At 38.1% G+C, this 25,886-nt stretch overlaps 3 protein-coding genes across 3 annotated transcripts in view; all 3 read left to right on the forward strand.

Moving 5' to 3' along the window:
* Positions 1 to 1,444: 1,444 nt before the first annotated feature.
* On the forward strand, positions 1,445 to 21,257 carry nox5 (NADPH oxidase, EF-hand calcium binding domain 5). The gene is made up of 17 exons (XM_059334351.1): positions 1,445 to 1,630; positions 3,302 to 3,437; positions 4,454 to 4,604; positions 5,419 to 5,629; positions 6,402 to 6,639; positions 7,168 to 7,321; positions 7,447 to 7,619; positions 8,705 to 8,887; positions 10,333 to 10,465; positions 11,827 to 11,969; positions 12,067 to 12,258; positions 12,344 to 12,388; positions 12,714 to 12,838; positions 13,693 to 13,777; positions 13,901 to 14,000; positions 18,887 to 19,053; positions 20,788 to 21,257. The coding sequence occupies exons 2-17, from the start codon at positions 3,318 to 3,320 to the stop codon at positions 20,917 to 20,919; spliced, it is 2,352 nt and encodes a 783-aa protein (XP_059190334.1). The 5' UTR covers positions 1,445 to 1,630; positions 3,302 to 3,317; the 3' UTR covers positions 20,920 to 21,257.
* trim35-40 (tripartite motif containing 35-40) lies at positions 16,360 to 18,853 on the forward strand. Its single transcript, XM_059334352.1, has one exon. The coding sequence runs from the start codon at positions 16,563 to 16,565 to the stop codon at positions 18,045 to 18,047; it is 1,485 nt and encodes a 494-aa protein (XP_059190335.1). The 5' UTR covers positions 16,360 to 16,562; the 3' UTR covers positions 18,048 to 18,853.
* Positions 21,258 to 22,597: 1,340 nt separating the features above from the next.
* The window catches only part of ambra1b (autophagy/beclin-1 regulator 1b), a 37,766-nt gene continuing 34,477 nt past the window's right edge, over positions 22,598 to 25,886 (forward strand). The window contains exon 1 of the mRNA XM_059334692.1: positions 22,598 to 22,895. The gene's annotated coding sequence lies outside the window, so the exon portion shown is untranslated. The remainder of the gene's footprint in view (positions 22,896 to 25,886) is intronic.

Consider the following 25,886-nt stretch of genomic DNA (forward strand, 5'->3'; position numbering starts at 1 on the left):
TGACAGCTCTGGTGGGTGTTGTCCGGTATGGACAGCAGTTTGTCCAGGGTATTAGACTCCAAGAATTAGTTTGCACCATCTGGAGTGTCTCTTCCCTTGTTTTTATTAGATATTTTGCAGATGATGTTTCTGTGTCTTTTCTCAACATGCATATCAACGCCCAATCTGCATGTTGCCAAAATAAGCAAACACACAGACACACAGAGCAAAGAGAGAGGAGCGGGTAGGGAGTGCAGTCTTTCTACAGGAGCAACTAGTTACTAGTGGTGGAAAGTAACTAAGTACATTTTCTCAAGTACTGTACTTAAGTACAATTTTGAGGTACTTGCACTTTTCTTGAGTATTTCCATTTTATGTAACTTTATACTTTTACTTCACTACATTTAGAGGCAAATATTGTACTTTTTATTCCATTACATTTAGCTTTAGTTACTTTTCAGGTCCAGATTTAACATAAAAAAACATTTTCTTTTTTTAAATTAAACCTCATAAAAGTATATTAAGTAGTTTAAATGAGCCATACCTTGAGACAATAAAAACACAGTCTGAGTGGGTTCATTCTGCATAACAAGTACTTTTACTTTTGATACTTTAGGTACATTTTGATGTTGATACTTTTATACTTTTACTTCATTAAGTTTTGAATGCAGGGCTTTTACTTGTAGTGGAGTAATTTCACTATGTGGTATTAGTACTTTTACTGAAGTAAGAGATCTGAATACTTCTTCCACTGCTGCTAGTTACACATAGACTTTCAAACATTTAACACATTTGGTTCCAGAAAAAAAATGGGGAAACAGTTGATACTGGAAAAAACGGTTGATCCGGAACAGTGTGTGTGGATGGAAGTTTTTATTAAAAAATTAATTGGAAAGTAGTATTAACAGGGAAAGGATGGGTCCAGAAAGATGGTAGATGGAGACAGAAAAAGAGAGCTTACTATGGTTAGGTTTAAAGGAATCAGCCAGGACAAATGTTGGGGGAATTAAAACGGATAGTGGAGACTGTAGACAACGTTTCAACCATGGTAAACTATGGGAGAAAGAACAGTTGTGGATTTGGGGTAAGGTTGTACCTTTGGGTTTATATATGTATCCAGTCTTGGGGAAAAAAGTATTAGAACATTGTTTTTTCAGTTTCTTGTTCATTTTAATGTCTGGTACAACTAAAGGTGCATTTGTGTGGATAAATATAATGATAACAACAAAAATAGCTCATAAGAGTTTAATTTAAGACCTGATATCTAGACATTTTCCATGGTTTTCTTGATGATGATTTTGGTTATTATCAAGAAAACCATGGAAAATGGCTCTTTAATTAAACTCTTATGATCTATTTTTGTTGTTATCATTATATTTACCCAAACAAATGTAGCTTTAGTTGTACCAAACATTAAAATGAACAATAAATTGAAGAAAACAAGGGTGGTCTAATAATTTTTTCCATGACTGTATGTTCTTTTTATTATCCTACTGTGTTCTGGTGCCGTACTGCACTTTTTCCACAGAGGATCGGCAGGTCAGCGTGTGTCATCTCCAGCTGACAGGCAGACAGACAGACGGGAGGAGGAACAGAAACATCAGACACTCTGGATTTAAGCAGCCGAAGACACGAAGATTCACTGCAGCAGGTAGATAAAACTCTCTTCACTGGGTTTACTGTTAGCTGTCACCTGTAAATTATTAAATAGAATAAAATATCTTCAACTATTTTAACAATCAATACTTTGTTTAAATCGTTTTCTTCAAGCAGAGGAGTCAAATATTTATTATTTCCAGCTTCTTAAATGTAAGATTGTTTCTGCTTTTCTTTGTATCTCAGTAAAGTGAATATTTGTGGCAGTTCTAGTAAACATTTCCTACTGTGGCTGTTGTTTTATTAAACAAATTAGTGAAGAAATGCATCTTAAATAGCAGACTTACAAATAGAAACAACAATTGTTATTTGTTGCAGCCCAATGAGCTGAGCTGTTCCTCTCATGTTTATTCCCACCGTATTCTTTCAGCTAAACAGTTTTGTTCACTTGAACTGGAGAGAATCACCTGAACTATTGCACAGAAACATAATGCTTTTTGGGTTTTTTTCACCACAAATAGGATTTAGAAATGTAGAAAAGACCACTGTTTTGAGCAAATTGTTTGCATTATTAATATGTGTGCAATATTAAACAAAACCTGGAGAATCTGGTGTCGTTGTTGTTGTGGATAAACAGTATGTGGGACAGTTTATTGTCTGATGATTTTCAGCCATATTGTGTTTTTTTTGCGCATACTTTCTCTGTGGCTGACATCGCCAAGGCAACGTCCTAATAATAATAATAAAACAGCAGGGCTTCCACGAGACTCCAGCTGCTCATGAAGGTCGGACATTAGAGCCAAGTGCATTATTATTATTATTATTTTTATTATTATCATCATTATCACCATCATTATTATCATCATTATAATTATGATAAGCATTTTTCTTATTCCTATTCTTATTTTTATAATAATTTTTTTATCATTATCATTTTTTTATTTATTTATTTTTTATCATTATCATTATTATTTTTATCATTATAATATTATTTTATCATTATTTTTATTATTTTTTATCATTATCATTATTATTTTCAATTATTTTCATCATTATCATTATTTTTATTGTTATCATTATCATTTTTATTATTAACAGATTAAAGACAGAAGACACTGCAGAGTTAACCCTTTTTTGGGGGGTTTATTTAGTCAGTTTCTGACTCCTTTTCATTCTGCCTGTATATTCCACTTAAAAAATGTTTACCACGCCATGTTGGTGTCATTTTTTTCAGCGCAACCTCACCTATATGATCTGACTCTGAAAAGTATGTTTGTTTTTTACTTTCAGAACACAATCAGTGAATAATTTTAAATGTTGGTTACAAATATAACATATAAGAGGCAAAATGAGAACATGTAGTTCCATATTTTTAGACCAAATATAATTGACCTTATCTCTTAATCTGCAAGCTGTCAGACAAATGTAGTTGCAGTAAAAAAAAGTACAGGATTTGACTGAGATGTAGTTGAGTATAAAGTAAAATAAATGTTATTAAAATACCCAAGTAAAGTACAAGTACCTGGTAAAGTCAGGTGGAAAATGTGTCGTTCAAGATATCACAATCTGTGAGAACAAAAGATGTTTTCTGTTTATCCAGTAAGCATGTTTGTATATTAAAGAAGTACTGTGAAGTTTAACAAACTTTGTTGTCTGTCTGTTGTTGTTGTTGTTGTTGTTGTTGTTGTTGTTGTTGTTGTTGTTGTTGTTGTGTGTCCTCCAGCAGCAGCAGAGACAGAAGCATGAGTCAGGATGACGACGCCCGCTGGCTGGAGTGGGTCACCAAACAGTTTGAGAGCATCGCCGGCGACGACAAAGAGATCGACATCGACGAGTTCAAAACGGCGCTCAAAGTCAAAGAGGTGACCAGAGAAGAAGTACTCACATCCTGTACTGCAGGGAGAGTACTGAAGTATCACAAGTACAAGACCTGCTTTATAATCATACTCGTAGTACACAAGTATCAGCAGTAAAAATACTTAACCTTGTCTACATCTTATTTTCGGAAACGGGGAGCAGACCATATTCGAACCATGGAGGACACTGACAACACGCCTCTCAACACCTCAACCTGACTGCATTTGGCTGCAAAGTTGCTGCTAATTCATGTTAGCATTAACTGGGATGTTCATGTTGGCTAGCAACGTAACAAAACGTATGTTACTTATCTAAAATAAATTAATAGCGACTCCTTGGAGTGTCTATTAGTACAACCAAAAGCTGAACAAGACATTTATTTATTTTAAATGAACAACATGTTCAAATAATCATATCATTAAGTGAAAATACAGTGTGAAATGGTCAAAGTTATGAGATGAAACTGGATGAAAACACAACAAACAAGTTCACAGCTGTTTAAAAGTCCATTTTGCCGTGGATACGCATTGCTTTTCTTCTGTCCAGACGAGGGCTCACCTTGTTAGTGACCTGTCAATCAAAGGTAGCCACGCCCAAAATCATATGATTCTTTATCTCCTTTTCTTCCAAATGGGGCCATTAATTTCACAATTAACATCAGATTGTCTTGAAGAAGATTTTTTACTCGTGATTGAAACCATAGTGTCGTCATGAGATTTTTTTTGAGGTAATGAATCAAGTGAAAAGTTTTCTCATTTTTTATTGAGATAGATAGGACCAAAATGCTTCTGCAGCCGCCGTCAGCGCCCCCTGTCGGAATTTTTGATAGAATGCAGCTTAAGGCACTTCCTGGTTTGCCTCACTGCTTACTTTGAACTTTGAAGAGAAACACAAACTGAAGCAGAGACATGCTGATGTTTGCTGTGTCAGCTGGATGTATCCTGATGTTTGTTATAACATGCGTTATATCATTTGTGTGTGTGTGTGTGTGTATGTGTGTGTGTGTGTGTTTTTTCGGCAGTCGTTCTTCGCCGAGCGTTTCTTTGCTCTGTTCGACTCTGATGGCAGCAGCTCCATCAGTCTGGATGAGCTGCTAGAGGCCCTCGAGCTGCTGATCCACGGCAGCGAGACGGACAAACTCAAGTTCCTGTTCCAGGTCTACGATGTGGACGGTCAGTGAGCCACACACACACACACACACACACAAAAAATGTTTTTTTTTTACTAAATCATCTCCTCATGACGCCGGCCACCTATGGTAAAATCGCCTACATCCTCAGTTGATCAGATCATGTGATTTTACCCCTTTAATATCATCACTTCTTTGACAATTTGCCACATTCACAGGCATCAGATAAGAACCCAGCAAAGAAGAGCTAGAGGGAGATTGTTTTGTTATCAGTTTAGTTTATCAGTGTTTTATTGTTGACACTAATATTGGTAACACTTTACTCTAAGGTGTCTACATAAGAGTGACATGAGCGTGTCATAAACATGACATGGGATGTGTCATGAACATTAATGACACTTTGAAGTAACATTAATGCTCATAATACTTGTCATGTCATGTTTCTGACAGGCTTGTGTGACTCTTATGTAGACACCTTCAAAATAAAGTGTTACCATATCTTGCTTAAGTCACAAAGGCATGTTCAAAAAAATTGCCTAAGTCATTTATTTCTCTAAAGTTACATAATTTACACACAGTGTTATTTCTATGCCAATCGCCATCCTTTGTTACATCCCTTTAGAGTGAAATGATCAATAGATGTCATATGTTACACTTTTGGTGAAGTTTTTTGTGTTTCCTGCAAAACTTGAAAAAATGAGTTAGGCGATTATTTTAACATGGTGACGAAATGTCACTGCAACACAAATTTAGATTAATCCGCCACTGAAAATAGTCCCCAGCACAGTCCCAGTTTCCTCCCGCTTGTGTAATAAGATATTTTCTCTTAGTATTATAAAACTATTCTGTTCTTACAGGCAGCGGTTCGATTGATCCTGACGAGCTGAGGACGGTTTTGAAGTCGTGTCTGCGTGAGAGCGCCATCTCTCTGCCGGAGGAGAAGCTGGACGACCTGACGCTGGCGCTGTTCGAGTCAGCGGACAAAGACAACAGCGGCTCCATCACCTTCGAGGAGCTGAAAGCCGAGCTGGAGAACTTCCCCGAGGTGATGGAGAACCTCACCATCAGGTCCAACAACACATTTTTACTGTTAATATTTATTGTTCCTGTTGTTCATTAATATTGTTATTTATTATTTATTTATTTATTATTTATTATAATTTATTCCTATAAATTTTATTCCTATTATTAATTATTTATTATTCATATTGTTTATTATTTCTTATATCTTGTTATTTATCATTCATTATTATCAATATTATTTATTATTCCTGTTATTTATCGTTCTTTATATTTTTCTTTATATTATTTTTTCTATTATTCATATAATTATTATTATTCATTACTATCCATATAATTTATTATTCCTGTTATTTATATTTTTGTTTCTATTATTTTTTATTATTAATAATATTATTTACATAATTATTATTATTCATTACTTTTATTATTTATTTTTCATATTCATTAATATTTATCATTCCTTATTTATTATTAAGTGTTATTCCTAATTTTTTTTAAATCTCCTGTTATTTAATATTATTCATTATACCTATTATCTATTAATATTCATTATCCCTATTAATGTCTCCCCTTTCACTCTGAATCTCTCAACTATCAATAAAGCTTTAAAATATCCCAAAAATATATTTTAAATAACAAAAAATATCTTTTTAAACAATAATAAGAATAATAACAATATATTTGCAAAGGATATATATAACTTATTATAGATAATTTACTAACTTAATAATAATTTTTACTTTATTTAGATTACGGATTATTTAATTTGGATTCTAAATTATAAAATGTTATAATATTGTATGCATATTTTTTCTAGTGCCGCAAACTGGCTGAAGCCTCCAGAAGTTGATCAGAAGAAGCGGCACGCTCCTCGTTACCTCACTCGAGCTTATTGGCACAACAACAGCAGGAAGCTGTTCTTCCTGTGTCTCTACGCCGCCCTCAGCCTGCTGCTCTTCATCAGCGCCATGCTGCAGCACCGACACGGAGGAGCCTGGTACATGGTCGCCAAGGGCTGCGGACAGTGTCTCAACTTCAACTGCACCTTCATCATGGTACGCCAGGAGACACAGGGAGACGAGAGGCAGGAGGCAGGAGGCAAAAGACAGAGAGAGGAGGCGGAGACAGGATGCCTAAGGCAGGAGGAGGGAGACAAGAGGCAGGAAACAAGAGACAGGAGGCAAGAGACAGGAGGCCATAGGCAGTAGACAAGAGGCAGGAGGAAGGAGACGAAAGACAAAGAGAAAAAAAAAGGCAAAAGACAAAGAGATGAGGCAGAGATGGGAGGCAGGAGGAAAGAGACAGGATGCTGGAGACAAGTAAACAGAAGTCAGGAGACAGGAAACGGGAGGCAGAGACAAGAGACGGGAGGCAGGAGACAGCAGGCCCGAGGCAGGAGGAGGAAGGAGACAGGAGACAAGAGGCAAAAGACAAAGAGAGGAGACAGAGACAGGAGACGGAACACAGGAGGCTGGAGAAAAAAAACAAGAGGCAGGACACAGGAGACCAGAGTCAGGAAACTAGATGAATAAACTGGGTGTTTAGTTGAGGTTGTGATTTTTTTGTGAAATGTTTTCCTGCAGGTGCTGATGCTGCGTCGATTCTTGACGTGGCTCCGGGCGACGTGGGTGGTGCGGGTGTTACCTCTGGACCAGAACATCCTGCTGCATCAGATCGTTGGCTACGCCATCCTCGGCTACACGCTGCTGCACACCACCGCACACGTCTTCAACTTTGGTACAAAACTCAGAAAAAACGAAAACCCACCAAAACAGATAAATTACCACTGGTGAGCAGGGAGCAGTGAAGTGTGTGTGTGAGCTCTGTTTCACAGGTGAGATGAGTCTCGTTGTGTGTTTCAGTGCAGCTGTCGGAGCACAGCGAGTTCCAGCTGTGGGAGTACCTGCTGACCACGCGGCCGGGGATCGGCTGGGTGAAGGGGACGGCGTCGGTGACCGGGGTCATCCTGCAGGTGGTGATCTGCCTCATGGTGCTCTGCTCCAGCACATTCGTACGACGTAGCGGACACTTCGAGGTAACAGCTGACAGTTGACAGAGTGTGTCTGACAACTGACACTGGCTCACAGATTGAATAATACAACAAGACAGCAAGAGAGTTGTTTAGCCTCTTCTTCTTGTTGTGGTGTTGTGTTTCTCTGTGGTCATAATTTGACTCTTTGCATTTGTTTTGTGTCTCTTTGTAGCTTCGCTGGCCTCTGCTGTTGTTTTGCAGCTTGCTGATGCTGTTTTGTGTCTCTTTGTGGTTGTTTTTGTTTATTTGTTGCTGTTTGTGTCTCTTTGTAGTTGTTTTGGTTTATTTGTGTTGTTTTGTGTCTTTGTGGTTGTTTTGCTTTCTTTGTGTAGTTTTTTGGTTAATTTGTTGCTTTTTGTGTCTCTTTGTGGCTGTTTTGTCATTGTTGTGGTTATTTTGGTTTATTTGTTGCTGTTTTGTGTCTCTTTAAGGGTGTTTTGCTTTCTTTGTGTAGTTTTTTTGGTTTATTTGTTGCTTTTTGCGTCTCTTTGTGGCTGTTTTGTCATTTTCTAAGTTGTTTTGGTTTATCTGTTGCTGTTTTGTGTCTCTTTGTGGCTGTTTTGTCATTGTTGTGGTTATTTAGGTTTATTTGTTGCTCTTTTGTGTCTCTTTGTGGCTGTTTTGTCATTGTTGTGGTTATTTTGGTTTATTTGTTGCTGTGTTGTGTCTCTTTGTGGATGTTTTGGTGTCTTTTTGTTGTTTTTTGTTTAGAAAGTAGATCATCTAAAATCTTTCAAAAGAATAAAAAAGATTGAAAAACATTACAAATGTTTCGCTGAATTGTGAGTTTGTTACAGCAATTGTAACACATTATGTTAAAATGTGAGTGAATATCCATATTATTATTGTCATATCACCAGTGTTGCTCTTACTGTTACTGCGTATAAAATTTCAGTCCAGTCAACATACAGTGTGTGTGTGTGTGTGCGTGTGTGTGTGTGTGTGTGTGTGTGTGTGTGTGTGTTAGTGTATGTGTGTGTGTGTGTGTGTGTGTGTGTGTTGGTGGGTGATCGGCTCCCTCTGCTGTCTGTGCTCAGTTATTACAATAATGAATATAATTATCTTTTTTTTTTCTCTTCCTTGTGCAGGTGTTCTACTGGTCTCACCTGTCCTATGTGTGGGTCTGGTCCCTGCTGATGGTTCACTGTGCAAACTTCTGGAAGTGGTTCGTGGCTCCTGGTGTTCTCTTCCTGGTGGAGAAGATCGTGGGGATCGCTGTGTCTCGTATGGGCGGTCTTTACATCGTGGAGGTCAACCTGCTGCCGTCCAAGGTGCTCAACAAAAAATCAGCACACATTAGCTCATAACTCAGGCACTCTGATGTCTCCCTTTTTTAAATGTCCTCCAGAAATGTATTTGTCGTGGTTAAAAACATATCACACATAGATTTAATGTGGATATTGTGTAGAGGAAAGTTATGTCACTTTCGTGTTTAATCAGGAGCTTTAAAAAAATTCCAGAAGGGTAATTACTTGCTCTTGGCCCCTAGTTGAGGTATAGAAAGCGTAGTTTTCTTCATGCTCTTTGGCAGTGCAATCTTGTTCTTGCAATCTCTTGTGCAAAATCTGAAGACGTGGCCGAAATCACATTGCTGGAAATGTGATGGGAGTTTCAGGGGATGATGTGAAGTGGAGAAAAAATTGTTTGGGGGAAAAAAAGGGAGAGGTGCATAGCGCTCTTCTCTTTGGGGGCTCATTTTTTCCTCCTTTACTGCTATGTCATGATTGTTTTTACTATCAGAACAATTCTGCGCAGAACTGTATATATACTTTTTATTAAATAGCTTGCTGTGTTAAATATCATCATTCTTCAATGTGGATTTGACTTATTGATTCTAATGTCAATTTTAAATAGGCATCAGCGCTTTTTAGCAGTTAAAAGTAACAAGTGACTAAGAGGCCACCACATATTAAATTATTAATAGTTCAGTAACCAATGAGGAATTCATATATGATGGTTACTGCTCTTGGAGTCAACTGATGTGCAGATGTTTTAAAATAATTATAATTTCTTCAGAAGCACTGTCCCTGTGTAACTTGTGTTTGGAGACACATGTCCTCAGTTTAACGGTATAAAATGAAACATTTCTACATTAAAATGCTGTTGAACTGAGTTCTTATGTTCTCCTAAATGTTTCCAATAAACAAGAGTAATCTTTAATTTTAATGAGGGTAAGGTGTTTCCTCTGGTCTTGTGTCAGTGTTGTGTTTGTAAGTCAGAAGCTTCATTAACTGACTTTTTATCCAGTTTGAAGGTTCAGTTTTATGATCTACTTTTTAGATCTTGTGGTTTTTAACTCTATATCTGAACCGGATGAAAGTTCTCAGAGAAACAAGCTGAGCAAATGTTAGCAGCAGCTCAGCTCACAGCCCCTCAAGGAGGAGAGCTCTGTGGTTGTTTTTTTAAGACATCCCTAGCTGCAGAAAGTTAAATATTGAGTTTTTGATATCCACATCTGAAAAAAACCCAGTCTAAATTCACAGGTGAATTCACCAGATGTGTGTGGCATTTTCTTGGCTATTGATCAGCATAATACAAAAGTTTGCTGACATTTGAAATATTACCGATGTCTGACAGTTTGATTCATTGCATTTCATTTATCATCAGGTTGATATTTCAGTTTGTTCTATCACCATGATAATTTTCTATATGTAATGTATGTTGAATTAATAACAGCATAAAGTCTGACTGTTCCTGTTTGTGTGTCTGTGTGCAGGTGACTCACCTGGTGATCAAACGTCCACAGTTCTTCCATTTCAAACCTGGAGATTACCTCTACATCAACATCCCCGTGATCGCCAAGTACGAGTGGCACCCGTTCACCATCAGCAGCGCTCCTGAGCAGTCAGGTGATCCTCACCTTCACTTTTTTATTATAATTTTCGTTTTAAACGGACTGCACCGACTATAATATAATAATGTCATGTTGGAAATAAACTTTAAAAAGTTGTTATTGGGGAGCACTAAACTTTAACCCTCCTGTTGTGTTTGTTTTTTTCAGCAACAGCAATAACCCAGGGCATTTTTAATTATCTAAAAGTATCAGAAACTAAAAAAATCTCAATAAACATTGTTTATATTTCAATAATAACTCCATTACTAACCGTTTCAATCAATATTTCGTGCAATGGTGTTCTTTACCCCTCACAGATCATGGTTCAGTGAGGATAATTCACTCGTTTTTCATTAAAAAAATGCATGTTAAAACTTTTTTTAAATGATATATTGGAAAGACCTACATATAAAATACAATGGTTTTACAGGACATTGATTTTTTTTAAATTTTATTTTATTAAAACATTTTTTTTTTTTTAATAATTTGAACTATTAAAAAAAAAGTAACTTTGAAATGGGTCAATTTGACCCGCAACATAAGAGGAGGGTTAAACTAATGCTGAAGTAAAAATCTTTAAAACAGCTGTAAGAAACTAGCAGCAGTGGTTCCTTTAGAAAACCTCTAATTTTACTGCAGCAGGGACTGACAGTCTTCCTAACTCAGTCCTGGTTCTGGGTCTCCCATGTCCCCTGCTCCAACTGCAGCCCTGCTGGGGATCTGGAGAACCTGCAGGATTTCATCAGATTTAGTTGGAATACGACTTTATATAAACAGCCAATATTCTCGCTGATGATCTTGTTTGCTTCTGCAGGTCACAAAGAGGCTTCAGTGTTAAATACAGATGGTTTAATAACCAGTAAAAGGTTCTTTGTAGTTGCTTTAAATGTTTTACAATCAAAAGAATCACCAGTGCTTCAAATAAAATTATTATTCTATTCAGGGGACAAAAAGCTTCTTGCTACACTAAAACAAAACTCTCATGTGACATGACCCACATGACTTGTTCAATGATGAAGACAGAAAAAAGAAAGAAGATGTGCTTTTTCAAACTAAGAAAATCGTAATTTTGCATTTCACCACATTTGCAGACTTTTGAAGTCTGATAGGTGCAGCAGGCCGATGTCCACAAAGAGCCTCAAATGGACTTTCAGCAGACCTCCAGAGAGTCTGTTTGGGGTGCAAACTCCACCAGACTTCACTCAGCACACATCCAAGAATTTATAGCAATTTAGATGTGTACAAATCTCAGTGTTGACTCTCAGAGCAAGAAATGCTGTTTGTGGTCCTTGTTCATGTTTGGATTCAGCCTGTTGTGCAGGAGAGAGATAAATCAACATGTAACACTTTAAAATAACCGTGACCTTTGACCTGCAGACACTCTGTGGCTTCATATCCGCTCGATGGGTCAGTGGACCAACCGCCTGTATGAGTACTTCAGAGAGCCGGATAGTGAGGTGGTGAGTCCCAAGAGACTCGCCGCCAGCCTGAGGACCCGGAGACAGCTGCTGAAGTCCCAGGTTCAACACACACACACACACGCACACACACACACACACACACACACACACACACACACTGTCAGGCTGTAAGTCATCATCTTCCTCCTCTTCACAGGAGGAGTTGTTCAGCGCGACATATCGTAACAGAGACGTAGCTTCTAACGAGGACGACGCCATCGAGCTGATGATGTATCGTCAGAACGGCTCCCGGGCCGATGCGGCCCCGCCCCCCCCTCAGACCCCAGCCAAGCCGCTTCCAGATGGACTCGAGCCGGCGGAGAGAGGAGAGGCTCCTCCAATCAGAGAGGTCCCGACATGTGACTTCAGAATATTCACAAATATCGCAGTCATTTAGAATCAAACTTCATTTAAACTTCATTTTGAACCTGCAGGTTTCTGCCAAGTTTGGAGAGAATCACAGGTTCTGCAACATCAAGGTGAGAAAATACCTCTTTTATCATCAGTACACAAATAGAAATACACCATAACTGACTGAAATACTGAACAATATTTTTATACGAGCTCACGGATATAACCAATCCACTTAATTTTTGTTGCATTTATATATTTGCATATATATATATATATAAACACTGTTTTTCTACAAGCATCGATCATCAGAATATTAATATAATCTATTTTCTGGAGCCACATCAGGAAAACAAATGGTGGAAATGCTCCGTACAGTTCACATTTAGGTGCATGAACTGGATCAGAACCAGTTCCATGTTGGTGTGAGTGAGTGTGTGTGTTGTGTGTTAGTGTTATGTAGATGGACCGTACGGGACTCCGACGAGACAGATCTTTGCCTCTGAGCATGCAGTCCTGATCGGGGCCGGGATCGGGATCACGCCTTTCGCCTCCATCCTGCAGAGCATCATGTACCGGTGAGATAATATTCAGTGAATCTGGTTCCATCCTACAAACTAGTTTTTTCTTCTTATTTAAACTTTATTTCACTTTTTTTGTTCTTTTTTCAGACAATTGTTTACTTGTATGTTGAAAAGATCAGACATTTATTTTACATATGCCTCGTACCTGAACGTCACTTGTGTGGGTTTCACTGTTCAAAAGTGTGTTTAGATGTATATCAGAATTATTGATAATTATAATAAATATCATTAATTATATTAAATGATTTGACTTGATTTATACTAAGTCACTTTGAGATGGGGCACCACTCTGTAAAACAGAGAAAATGTAGCCAATTCAACTAAATCAGTCTCAAAATTACTAAACTATCAATTTGTAACTCAGATTTATAATTAACTTAATAATTATAATCAAATTACCATATTGATATTTAGCAATGGTTGAAAGAATTTGGAGTTCTTTTTATAGAAGAGTTTGGCATATCACTCATACATGTCCAACATTAAATGGACAGCATGTATGCTCCAAAAAGTATTTATTCATAAAAAGCAAAGTAAAGCAAAACTAAACACACAATGTCTAATCTAAAAGATTAGATTATTTTTTATTGCTTATTTTATTTATTTACTTTTTACTACAAATCATTGATAAAATCTTGTGCTCAGCCTTTTGCTTGTTGCTTTCTTAATCTATGTCCAGTACATTACCAGTCCATAAATGGGAAGGATTGTGAAGTAAGGCAAAGGAAAAGCTGAAGAGTTGGTTCTTGGTGGAGTGCAGCAGTTCTTTGCTCGGTGTGGTTGCAGAATAGTCACTGCTAAAAATAGCTTCATATTTTCCAACATGATGATGTGTGTGTGTTCTACAGATACCGCATGAGGAAGCAGAACTGTCCCAGCTGTAACTACTCCTGGTGTGAAAACATCAAAGACAGCGAGATGAAGTTACGGAAGGTGAGAAAACACCACTGAGGTGTGATTATCAGTTATGTTTTTCTGCACATGTCGTGTTGCAGTTTAATGAAATGATGTTTGAGGTGAACGATGGTGGACTCGAGTCTGTTCTGGACCCTGCAGGTCGACTTCATCTGGATCAACAGAGACCAGAAGTCGTTTGAGTGGTTCGTTAGTTTACTGACCAAACTTGAGATGGACCAGGCTGATGAGGAGCCAGAAGGTAGGAAAGACACATTTATTTGTATAACGCAACATATAGATAAAATATGTATAAGTTGCACTGAGTTCAGTCAGATATCTGAGAGAACTTTATCAGCCTGAATGTTCTGTGATGCTTAAGGTTGTAGAAAGTCCTCTTTGCAAATAAAATTAGGGGGGTTGCTAGCTACATGTTGCAACAACAGAAGAAAAGAGGAATGATCCGCTCTGACCAATTCCCACAGGAAGAGCGCTGGGTGTTGATGCTGTTCAGACATATTGGTGAATTGGTGAAATTCCAGTTTCCGGCTCCATCACGTGATGCCGTTGGGCCAAATGACTTGTTTCATTGTCAGAATTTGATCCATTTGGTCCAATAACATTTGGAAAGTCTAGAAGAGCTGTAAGATTAAATCGCTCTATTTACATTAAAGTAAGTAGAGCCCTAAACAGGAAGTAAAAGTCTTCAGTGCACTGCTCCTTTTCAGCATGAAACAGTTTTTATTTTGTAATAAACAGCAACACTTAGCACATTAGCAAAGCTAGCCCCCTCACTAGCATTAGCTGAGCCTGATTTCAAGTTAGTCAGAGTGACTAGCTAGCTAAACTGCTGCTTTGGCTAAAGTTTTACATAGACTTGCTCACCCTTACCATGGCACTGTCAAATCTCCACATACTGAGTGGGCTGATGGAACCCACTGGACACTACAGTCTTCTTGATGTGGTCTTCATGACTGCCAGCTAATGGGGCTGATGTAAAGGTATTTGACTGTCAGAGGGGCCTTCCCACAGTCTGTATACTAAATGGACAACATGTCTCCACTTCCTCCCACTGTAAAAAAAAAAAATTAAGCAAAACTATCCCAGATACAGGCTCCATCTTGTTTAGGAATCCGTTACAGCAGTCAATCATGACATCACATCCCTGTTTTATAGAATCAAATCACTAATTAAAACCAAACTGATCATAAAAATGAACACCTGAAGCATCGTTTTTCCAACCCAGTTTGCTAAAACCACTTCCGTTAATGAAACCCTTTACTGTGCTGTGATTGGCTCGTATTCCTTATCATGACTAAACGTCATCCGCAGGAACGTACGCTCATTGGATGCTGATGCTTGTTAGCAAGCTAGCACTGTCCTTTCATTCTACACTGGTTAAAGGAAATGAGATGAACATAGGGCTGGTGGCAGTTGCAGCGCTGGGTCTGACATTAACTGTCCCTCCGCCTCGCTCCATGGCGTTACAACACTTTACTGATATCCGCTAACTCTGGTCGCCAGCTAGCTCCAGCACCCCCAGAGCTGATTATCACTAGTTAGCGAGCTTCAGTAAAATGAAAAATCTTCCACTTATCCTCTGTTCACTGCATGAGAAAAGCTTACTGCTTCACCGGAAGAGTCACAACTCAATCACTCGGTCCATTTTGTGTTACCAGTGTAGCATGAAGCATGGAGCTACCTCGCTAACTAGCCAGCAGCTAAATTAAGCCGTTGGGGCAGCAAATTATCTTATTAACAACTTTATTGAGAAAATTGTACAACATGTTTATAAACCTTGTGTTTTCAAAATGAGTCTACAATTAAAAAACAACCACAGAAGGAGGACTAAAGGCTGCAAAAAAAGAGGAAAAAAATAACAGAAAATGATAAATAAATATCTTTTGAAGTTTAAAATTATCACAGCAAACTTTACTGTAGTACAGAAATTTGCATGATGATTTAAAGTGGGTTTGAAAAACACTAGATGCAAACCTGAACAAACATCAGCGTGATAAGAACGACCTAAAATAGGAAAATGTATTGGCGTGTATTTTGATTTTTGAGTTTAAGGCCTATACTGCAGCAAATGTTTTGGCTTCACTTTAAAGGGATTCTGATGTCTGTTTCCATGTTTACGTACAGTTGTGGGCGTACCCCATAGTGAGTAACTCCTATACTCACAGAACTGGGGTTACATCTGTAACCTAAAGTTGGTTGTTGATTTACACTTTCTTATTCCGTGTAATGACCGGCTGTTTTGTTTTAAGCACACATATCTGCAACTCATACAATCATGCAAAGCACTCCTGTGTCTTCATTCCTCACTGTGATTTTGTTGTTATTGTTGTTGTTGTGATGGCAACAGTAATCTGTTGAAAATGTAAATAAAAAAAAGAATGGTGATTTTAGTTTGCATGCAAAGATTATTTGATATAATTTATTTTTAGATTATTTCTGGTACACAGGAGAAAGCTTGAAGTGGTAAAGTTCATGTTTGTTCACCAGGAATGCTCCGCCCATTACCTGCGTTGAACCAGGAAACAGGTTGTTTTTTTGGCTCACGAAGGCGAAACACACACACACACACACACACACACACTGAGAGACAGACGATAAGATTCACCTTCCAAACAAAACTGCTTATTCCACTTCCACAGCTGCAGGAGGAAACAGTGGAGCACTACAACTTCAACCAACTGCTGAATCTACAAACTGACCGAGAGACAAGAACAAAGACTTGAAAAGGAAAGTAACTTTATCAGGGAACAGGGAGTGGCTGAGCCCCGTGTCTGCTGTGTTTTCTGCTTCGCTCAGGGACAAAATGGCTTCCAGATTAGAGGACGATCTCTGCTGTTCTGTCTGCCACGAGATCTTTAAAGAGCCTGTCATCCTGTCATGTACCCACAGCTTCTGTAGAGAATGTCTGCAGAACTGGTGGAAGGAGAAACAAGCACGTGAGTGCCCAGTTTGTAAGAGCACTTCAAAGGCAAAACCACCTTTAAACCTGGCGTTAAAGAACCTGTGTGAGAGTTTCTTACAGGAGAGAGATCAGAGACCTTCAGAGCCTCTCTGCAGTCTGCACTCTGAGAAACTCAAACTCTTCTGTGTGGACCATCAGCAGCCAGTGTGTCTCGTTTGCAGAGATTCAGAAAAACACACCAACCACAGATTCAGACCCATCGATGAAGCTGCACAACAGCACAAGAAGGAACTTCAGGAAGCTCTAGAGCCTTTAAAGAAGAAGTTAAAGGGTTTTGAAGAATGTAAAGTGATATTTGATGAAACAGCAAAACACCTTCAGGTCCAGGCTCGACACACAGAGACACAGATTAAGGAGCAGTTTAAGAAGCTTCACCAGTTTCTAGAAGATGAAGAGGAGGCCAGTATGGCTGCACTGAGGGAGGAAGAGGAGCAGAAGAGTCAGATTATAAAGGAGGAGATGGAGGCTCTGAACAGAGAGATAGCAGCTCTTTCAGACACAGTCAGAGCCACAGAGGACGAGCTAAGAGCTGAACACGTCTCATTCCTGCAGAACTACAAGGCTGCAGTGGAAAGAGTCCAGCAGCGCCCCCTGCCGGAGTATCCACCGTTGCCCTCAGGAGCTCTGCTGATAGACAAAGCCAAACACCTGGGCAACCTGACCTTCAACATCTGGAACAAGATGAAGAACATGGTCTCCTACACTCCTGTCATTCTGGACCCAAACACTGTATACACCGGACTCATCCTGTCTGCAGATCTGACCAGTCTGAGAGCAGGACCGACACAGGAGCCTCCTATGAATAAAAAGAGGATTCTTGAGGACTACACTGTCCTGGGCTCTGAGGGCTTTAACTCAGGGACTCACAGCTGGGACGTCGAGGTTGGAGACAGTACAGAGTGGTCCCTGGGTGTGTTAGCAGAGTCTGCTTATAGGTCAGGAGACGTATGGTCTGGATTATGGAAATTATGGTTCTATTTGGATGATTATACAGCATTTTCACCATCATATCCCCGCAATGAACTTAAAATGCAGAAGTTCCAGAGGATCCGAGTGAATCTGGACTGGAACAGAGGAAAGCTGTCATTCTCTGATGCTGACACTAACACACACATACACACCTTCACACACACTTTCACAGAGAGGATGTTTCCATATATAAGGACTCAATGTCGTCACCCGTTGAAGATTTTACCAGTGAACATCTCGGTGGCTTTAGAGCAGCAGAAACACATGATGGTGGTGGTGATGATGATGATAAGCATCATGGTAATGTTGATGATAATGGTGATAATCATGGTGCTGAAGCTGACACCTAAAGTTTAACAACAAATAGAGGTTTAGAAGTGAGTTTAGGTGTTTAAACCCCCGAACCCCAGCGAGCAGTTTCAGGGCAGTTTTTTCACTTCAATGTATATAAAATCTATTTAAAAAATCCCACAGCTCTATCGAAAGGCACAATCATGGCTGGAAAGAAGAACTCAAACATGTATTTTGTGCAGAATAACATAGTTATAATGATTAAATGTTTTTAACAGGATTTGGTTAGTGCAACTAACTATAATAGAGGTATTTTGACAGAAATATCACAATTTTAAACTTCATTTAAACTCTGGTGATAATACCTGTTTTCACAGTTTCTTTCTATGATAAACACCATATTTTTTATCTTATCTTTTTATCCTTTGAAGAAAATGTATTTATTATTTCTGGCGGGTTGGTCGGGTTTAGAGTTTGTACAAACAGTACAACTGACAAAAATCAATTTGTGATTGACAGCAGCTTCAAATGGAGTTTGTTGGGATTTTTTGTTTACAATCAGATAATTAATTATACCTGTATCTTAAAAGTTTCTGTGTTGAAACAGCAGATAAAATGTGATCCCTGTTGATTTGTTTACTGTTGTTAAATTATTATGCATCACCGTGGAGACAATAACTAAAGGGAAGTTTGAATCATTTAATTCTAAAACTATATCAGATGTACATAATAAATTTGGTGTGATTTTATGTTGTAGTGGATATTGTTGAAGAAAAGAATAAAAACAGCTAATTCCTAACTCTTCGGTGTGTGTGTGTGTGTTTTTTTTTAAATTGACACATAACAAACACCACATCAAGAGATATTCAGGATGATCAAGATTATATTACTGTTTTTTCTGTCAGGTCGGTTCCTGCAGATGCACATGTACATGACGTCAGCGCTCAGTAAGAACGACATGAAGGCAATCGGTCTGCAGATGGCGCTCGACCTGCTGGCCAAGAAGGAGAAGAAGGACTCCATCACGGGACTGAGGACCAGAACCCAACCTGGACGCCCTGAGTGGGGGAAGGTGAGGTCACTTGGTGACAATTAATGTGTTCAACATAATTAAACAGGAGAGCACCACAATCACAGCTGATGTTAATAATGATTTCCATTATTGTTTAAGACATCGATTCTTTCATTTATTGATAAATTTTGTTAATAACACATGTAGGGCTTTTCGACCAGAGCCGGTTGCGGCCGGTGCCCAATTGCAAACTGTTCTTTGGCCTGGAAACCTGGTTCCAGAGCGGCACTAACTCTCTGCTGGTCTTGAACCACAAACTGCTTACGTCAGGGCCTGGGCGCGGGGTTACCTGATCAACAAGACCAACTTGGTTCTTTTGAGAGAGACAAACTAAAACGTACATCATTCATTTATTCAATTTGTTTAACTCCAGTGTGATTGATACGGACAAGCTAGTGTGCTAACGTTAGCCGGCGATCGCTAGCATGCTAACGTTAGTGGGCTAGCAAGACCAAGACCAACTTGGTGCCATTGAGAGAGACCAACTAAAAGCTGTATCATTCATTTATTTGATTTGTTTAACTGCAATGTGATTGATAAGGGCAAGCTAGCGTGCTAAAGTTAGCATACAACAAATTCCAACATTAATATTTTATGTTCAGTGTTAATAAGAATGTATTTGCCGTCCATAGTGATCAAGATGAGGAGCACAGATGTGTTGCAGTGACATGTAGTCTGCTGTTGTTATTATACTTACCGAGAGGGCAGAGACATATACAGACATTAACAGTGACGTAATGACGTGGCTCTAGTGCCTGTGGAAAAGCAAACAGGTTCAGATCTGGTTCGCAAGTGAACCAACTGCGACCCACACCAGTACCGGCTCCAAACCGGACAGGAACCGGCTTTGGTCGAAAAAGGGTAACTGTGACGTCTTCAGATCCAGATTACTGAGATATTAAACAAAAAAAAGCAGAAAATGATAAAATCTGAAAACTTGAAACTTATAATTTTGCTTGATAAATGACAAAATTGATTATGTACATTTCTTAACCCTAAGAGACCCAACTGACAACTGGAAGCCTGAGGTGATATTACCGTCTTCAAGACGCTGCGGCAGGCTACGTTTAAGAGCTACAAATGCTTCAACATTATGCTCCATTTGGACCTTTACAATCACCAACCTAGAGCATTTAGAGGATGGATGGTTTTCCACAGTATTTTGACAACAGGGTGGTTTCTCAGCAGGCAAAACAACACAAGTGCTTGCTTTTCTGAAACCAAATCACAGTATGGATTTTTATCTAGTGTTCCTTGAGGTCTTGGTGTCTTTATGTGGGATTCTGGAGGGATTTTTGAATATTTTTTATTCATTCTTGAAATTTTGGACCAAATCTGTGTAACAAATGGTATCAAACCTTTATACACTCTAAACTTTCAGAGTTTGAATAGGCGCCTGACCAAAATACAGTGTTTATTCCAGATTTATGACTACAACATCTTGACAAACAGTGCTGAGCTGCATCTCAACTTCATATTCAGGTCCTAGCTTTCAGGTGATGTACACCACTTCAATGTGACGTCTAGTTTTGACCTGCTGTCTCCCCCTGAAAAAGACCAAAAAAAGGGTCAATGTGGGTCTCTAAGGGTTAAACAGATGTTTTATTTTGTAACTAAATACTAAATACAATATTTGAAGCCCTTTGGTGATATTTTCTCCAGTGCACCATTCTTAACTGATGTGTGTGTGTGTGTGTTTGTGTGTGTGTGTGTGTGTGTGTGTGTGTGTGTCAGGTGTTTCAGAAGGTGTCGGAGGAGAATAAAGGGAAAGTCCACGTGTTTTACTGTGGCTCTCCAGCTCTGGCTAAAGTCATCAAAGCTCAGTGTGAACACTTCGGCTTCAACTTCTACAAAGAAAACTTCTGAGGAGGCCACCTGCTGTGTGTGTGTGTGTGTGTGTGTGTGTGTGAGTGTGTGTGTGTGCGTGCGTCTTTACTTTATACCCTGTTTTTGTTGTTTTCCTCCCTGCAGCTTCATGATGACCATCTGTGTTGTGTTTCCTGCCTTTTTGTTGGACAGTAGAAGAGTCTTACACACTGTTGAACCACACTGTACTGTACAGTAACTGGTGTGGTTTAACTGGTGACACATAGTTTATATATTAAATAATCTGTGTAGATATTATGATCGCTCATGTATGTCTGAATGTACAGAATTAATCAGGTAATACATTGTTGTTATTATTAAATGATAATTCCCCCTGATGTCGTAACTGATCTGATCATTCTTTGACATCTGTCACAATTCAGGTGATGCTTATGAAATGTTTGTTGAAATTTCTCATCTACATAATCATTTAACCATTTCAAAAATACAAAATACTTACAGGGTTTCCCTTTCTTGAAGAAAACAAGATTCAGTGCCCTATATGGTGTCTATCAGTGAAGAAATTAGATGCAGTGCCCTACAAGGTGTCCTACAGTAAAGAAAACTAGTTGCAATGCCCTGTAGGGTGTTCGTCAGTCAAGAAAGGAGATGCAGTGCTCTCTTGGGTGTCCCTCCAGTGAAAAAAACGAGATGCACTCTCGGGTGTCCTTCCAGTGAAGAAATTACATGCATTGCCCTTTAGGTTGTCCATCAGTGAAGAAAAAAAGATGCAGTACCCTATTGGATGTCTTTTAGGGAAAAAATATGCAGTGCACTCTGGGGTGTCCTTCAAGGAAAAAAGATGAGATAGAGTGCCCCCTAAGATGTACTTCAGTGAAGAAAATAAGATGCAGTGCACTGTAAGGTGTCCTACAGTGAAGAAAACAAGTAAGACAAAATTTAAATAATAAAGATTACCAGCAAGGTATAAAAACCAAATGTACACAATGCTAGAAATGTAAACAGGTTAAAGGTGAGCATCGTAAAATAAACAGGTTAACAGTTAAATGTATATATACAGTATGTGTATAGACACAATGTCCAAAATATAAGAGGTTAATAGAGTAATTTACATACTTATTGAAACTAAAATAAAGTAGGAATCTAAAACTCTGTTCAATCATCATACAGGTATAATTGCAGTCTTGTTATTTGGGTGAGTGACTTGTGGATCATCTACTACGTAATGTGTTTTTTTGTTGTAAAATCTGCTGATGACCTAATGATATAATCATTTTATATTTATATAATAGTAATAATCCATCCACAATGTTATTCTCCCTACATATGTAGTTTGTATTAAACTAATTTTGAATGTGTTCATATCATATCAGGAAATGCTTTCTAAATGATCATAGTAATTATTTGTCACATAATAAAATGATAAATACAAAATGACCCAGATTGATGAAGGAAAATATTTCCAGGGTTTCTAGTCGATAGAAGATTGTCCTCTTTATGGTGCAAATGATGGTGTTTCTCTTCCAGCTGAATTCATGTATTAATATCTCAAGTGAGTTGAAATGTCTCTCTTAAATATCTCATCTATATCTATATTTTTTATTTAATTACTGGATTATGTCACAAAAATAGTATTTTTTACTGAATGGAGGCTTATGTTCGATTAGTTGTAATCGGCGCTCTGTTGATAAGCCTGTCTGTGTGGCTAAGCTAGCAGCTAGCTAGTTACGCAGTAGCAGTTTGGCGTCGGGCAGCTAGTGAAACATTGGACCAATGCCTTAGAAAACGTTTTTTCTTCGCTTTCCTCAGATAATTAGAATGCTGTCCCTGTATTTCAGTGGACACTGTTCATCACAATAGCCGCAGATCACCGATGTTAGCGTCAGACAGCTCAGTATTTGCGGCGGCCACATTTTCCGTTTCTGGCCGAGCTAGCTAACTAGCTAGCCTAGCTGCTTTTAGCCTGTTAGCATCGCCTGTGATGGCTCCGCCGGGGAGCGGGTCGATAACGGAAGGTAGGCCACACACTTCGGCTTTATTCATCGTTCTGGATCACTTTCGTTGAAATAAAATGTTAACATTGTATTTATGTTTGCAGTGTAACGCCAATGTCTTTAAAACTACAAATAACTGCATTTTCCAGGCCATTGGCTTGGTAACCGGAAAGGGCTACTTCAGTTAGCTCGTCAGTTAGCTACTTCAGAAAGGCATTAAAAGGCGAGTTAACGCCGCATAAATTACATTTTCAGTGGAATTTAAAAGTTAAAACTAACATCTATCTGAATGTCATGCTAGTCAGGGAGCTAACTGTGGAGCTCACTAATAACATCCATCCAGCTAACATTATAAAATTGCTGCCAGGGACAAAATGCTATCTGTTTGTCCCTAAGGTGATGTTTACAACAGAGAAGTGTTTATTTAGGTTTCTTCATTCTAAAATTGCTCATATGTCTGTTTAATGTGCAGTTAACTAAACTCCAGTCAGACTTGTACTAGTCCGATAGATACTGGTGTATAACAATGAGCTGCTCATTCATTTGGTAGGATAATTATTATTAGCATTGTATTTCGTCACCCTGTTAAAATAATCGCCTAACTCATTTTTTCAAGTTTTACAGGAAACACAAAAAACTTAACCAAAAGTGTAACATATGACATTTATTGATAATTTCACTCAAAAAGGATGTCACAAAGGATGGCTATTGGCATAGTAATAACACTGTGTAAATTATGTAACTTAAGAGAAATAAATGACTTAGGCAATTTTTTTGAACATGCCTTTGTGACTTAAGCAAGATATGGTAACACTTTATTTTGAAGGTGTCTACATAAGAGCCACACAAGCCTGTCAGAAACATGACATGACAAGTATCATGAGCATTAATGTTACTTCAAAGTGTCGTTAATGTTCATGACACATCCCATGTCATGTTTATGACACGCTCATGTCGCTCTTATGTAGACACCTTCAAAATAAAGTGTTACTATCTCTTGCTTAAGTCACAAAGGCATGTTCAAAAAATTGCCTAAGTCACATTTTATTTTCACTTAGGCATAATAAATCCGCTTAAGTCACACACTTGACATAGGCCATTATCTTAAAGAGGTAAAATCACATGATCTGATCAACTGAGGATGTAGGCGATTTTACCATAGGTGGTCGGCGTCATGAGGGGATGATTTAGGCAAAAAAAAAAAATGTTGACAAAAAATGACTTAGGCGATTATTTTAACAGTGTGACGATAATCTGTTACAGTCCTGCATTTAAAGTAATACTTAGGTGATAGTATGTATCTATAATCATGAAAAGGCAGTTCAAGTATTAAGATAAAATAGAAATGTATTAATCCTGAAAGAAATTATTGTGCCAGTTTTGTTTAAAAAAAATACAATATAATAAGAATAACACAATACCAGATAAACAAATAAGTGACCAGAAAATATAAATGTAAGTTGTCCTAGTGATAATAAAAAATAATTGAACATGGTAGTGAATGTGCAATAATGTCACGCTAGAATGAATGTCATGCTAGTCAGGGAGCTAACTGTGGAGCTCACTAATAACACCCATCCAGCTAACATTATAAAACTGCTGCTGCCAGGGACAAACTGCTATCTGTTTGTCCCTGAGGTGATGTTCACAACAGAGAAGTGTTTATTTAGGTTTCTTCATTCTAAAATTGCTCATATGTCTGTTTAATGTGCAGTTAATTAAATATATTGGTATTAGAAGACGAAGGTGGAGGGAGTGTTCAGATACTTTACTGCAGCAAATGTACTAATAAATGTAAGTTGTCCTAGTAATACTAAAAAATAATTTCACTGAAGAAGTAATATTGCACATGATAGTGAACATCCTATAGCTCATCATTTTTAAACATAATAGCGCACATGATGGTGAATTATGTATTGTCCAAATATTGCAAACATCATAAAATGTAAGTATAAAAATATTGTCTTACTATTGTACTATAATATGTTATTACAACTGCAATTATAATTCAATTAATTAAATAACTGATCAATGGGATATTAATAGGCAACTATTTTGATTAAGGCCACACAATAGTAAAAATTTGCATATTGCAATGCAATATGCATTTTATTCTCCAAAAACCTATCCAGAGACAAGTTCTGCAGATGAGTTCTGGTTAGAAGGCCTACATACATTAAATACATACATTTTATATAATATGACCATGCATCATTTATAGGCCCTGTAAAATGAATAAATGCCAGAAAATAGTAACAATAAAATGCTTCACTGACACCAAAGCAGATGTCTTAAGTTCTGATATTCAGTTATCATTTAGAAAAGACCAAGAAAAGCAAAAATCATCACAACTGACAGCTGGAAGTAGAAAATGTTTGACATTTATGCTTAAAATATACCTAAACTGAAAAGTTGCAGATTATTTTTATGCTGAACATCAAACTGATTAATAATTTTCACAACGCCTTCCTCCATTTTAAAGTCGACAATTCGACAACAATAGGTTGGTTAACTAACAGAATTAATCTGCAACAGTTTTGATAATTTAGCTGTAGGTTTGACCAACCAGAACAAAGCATTTACCTTTTACCTTTAACTATTTTGAGATCTTGCCACCCAAACAATTAATTTAAATTTAAATTAATGACATTAATTCATGGAAAAAGGAAGTCGTTGTCCTAGTGAAACTTGATTGAACTCCTCTCTCCCCCCAGCCTGGCTTTCCACCACATTCAAACTGTTCCAAAAATTCAAAACATTCCCAGTGGGAAGTGAGCGGTGTGACCACTGCAGCAGGTGGGGTAGGCTGCTGAGAGATTGTTTGTCATTAGTTTCCAGCCTGTCTGCAGATCAAAACTGCTTCCCTAAACTTCACACATGTTGATATTAAGTAACACAGCAGTTTGTGACGTGCTTTCTCTGGAGTAGTGAGCATTATTGGCAACTAAACTCCATCATGTGTTTATACACTGTGCCATGTGTGTGTAATAGCTGCAGCACAATCAGGGTTTG

This window comes from Centropristis striata, chromosome 6 (assembly GCF_030273125.1).
Source record: "Centropristis striata isolate RG_2023a ecotype Rhode Island chromosome 6, C.striata_1.0, whole genome shotgun sequence".
NCBI lineage: Eukaryota > Metazoa > Chordata > Actinopteri > Perciformes > Serranidae > Centropristis > Centropristis striata.

Coding starts and splice junctions, on each gene's coding strand:
- trim35-40 (XM_059334352.1), top strand. CDS start 16,563: ATGGCTTCCAGATTAGAGGACGATCTCTGCTGTTCTGTCTGCCACGAG.
- nox5 (XM_059334351.1), top strand. CDS start 3,318: ATGAGTCAGGATGACGACGCCCGCTGGCTGGAGTGGGTCACCAAACAG. Junction 7,322..7,446: donor CGCACACGTCTTCAACTTTG/GTACAAAACTCA, acceptor TGTGTGTTTCAG/TGCAGCTGTCGGAGCACAGC. Junction 14,001..18,886: donor GGCTGATGAGGAGCCAGAAG/GTAGGAAAGACA, acceptor TTTTTCTGTCAG/GTCGGTTCCTGCAGATGCAC.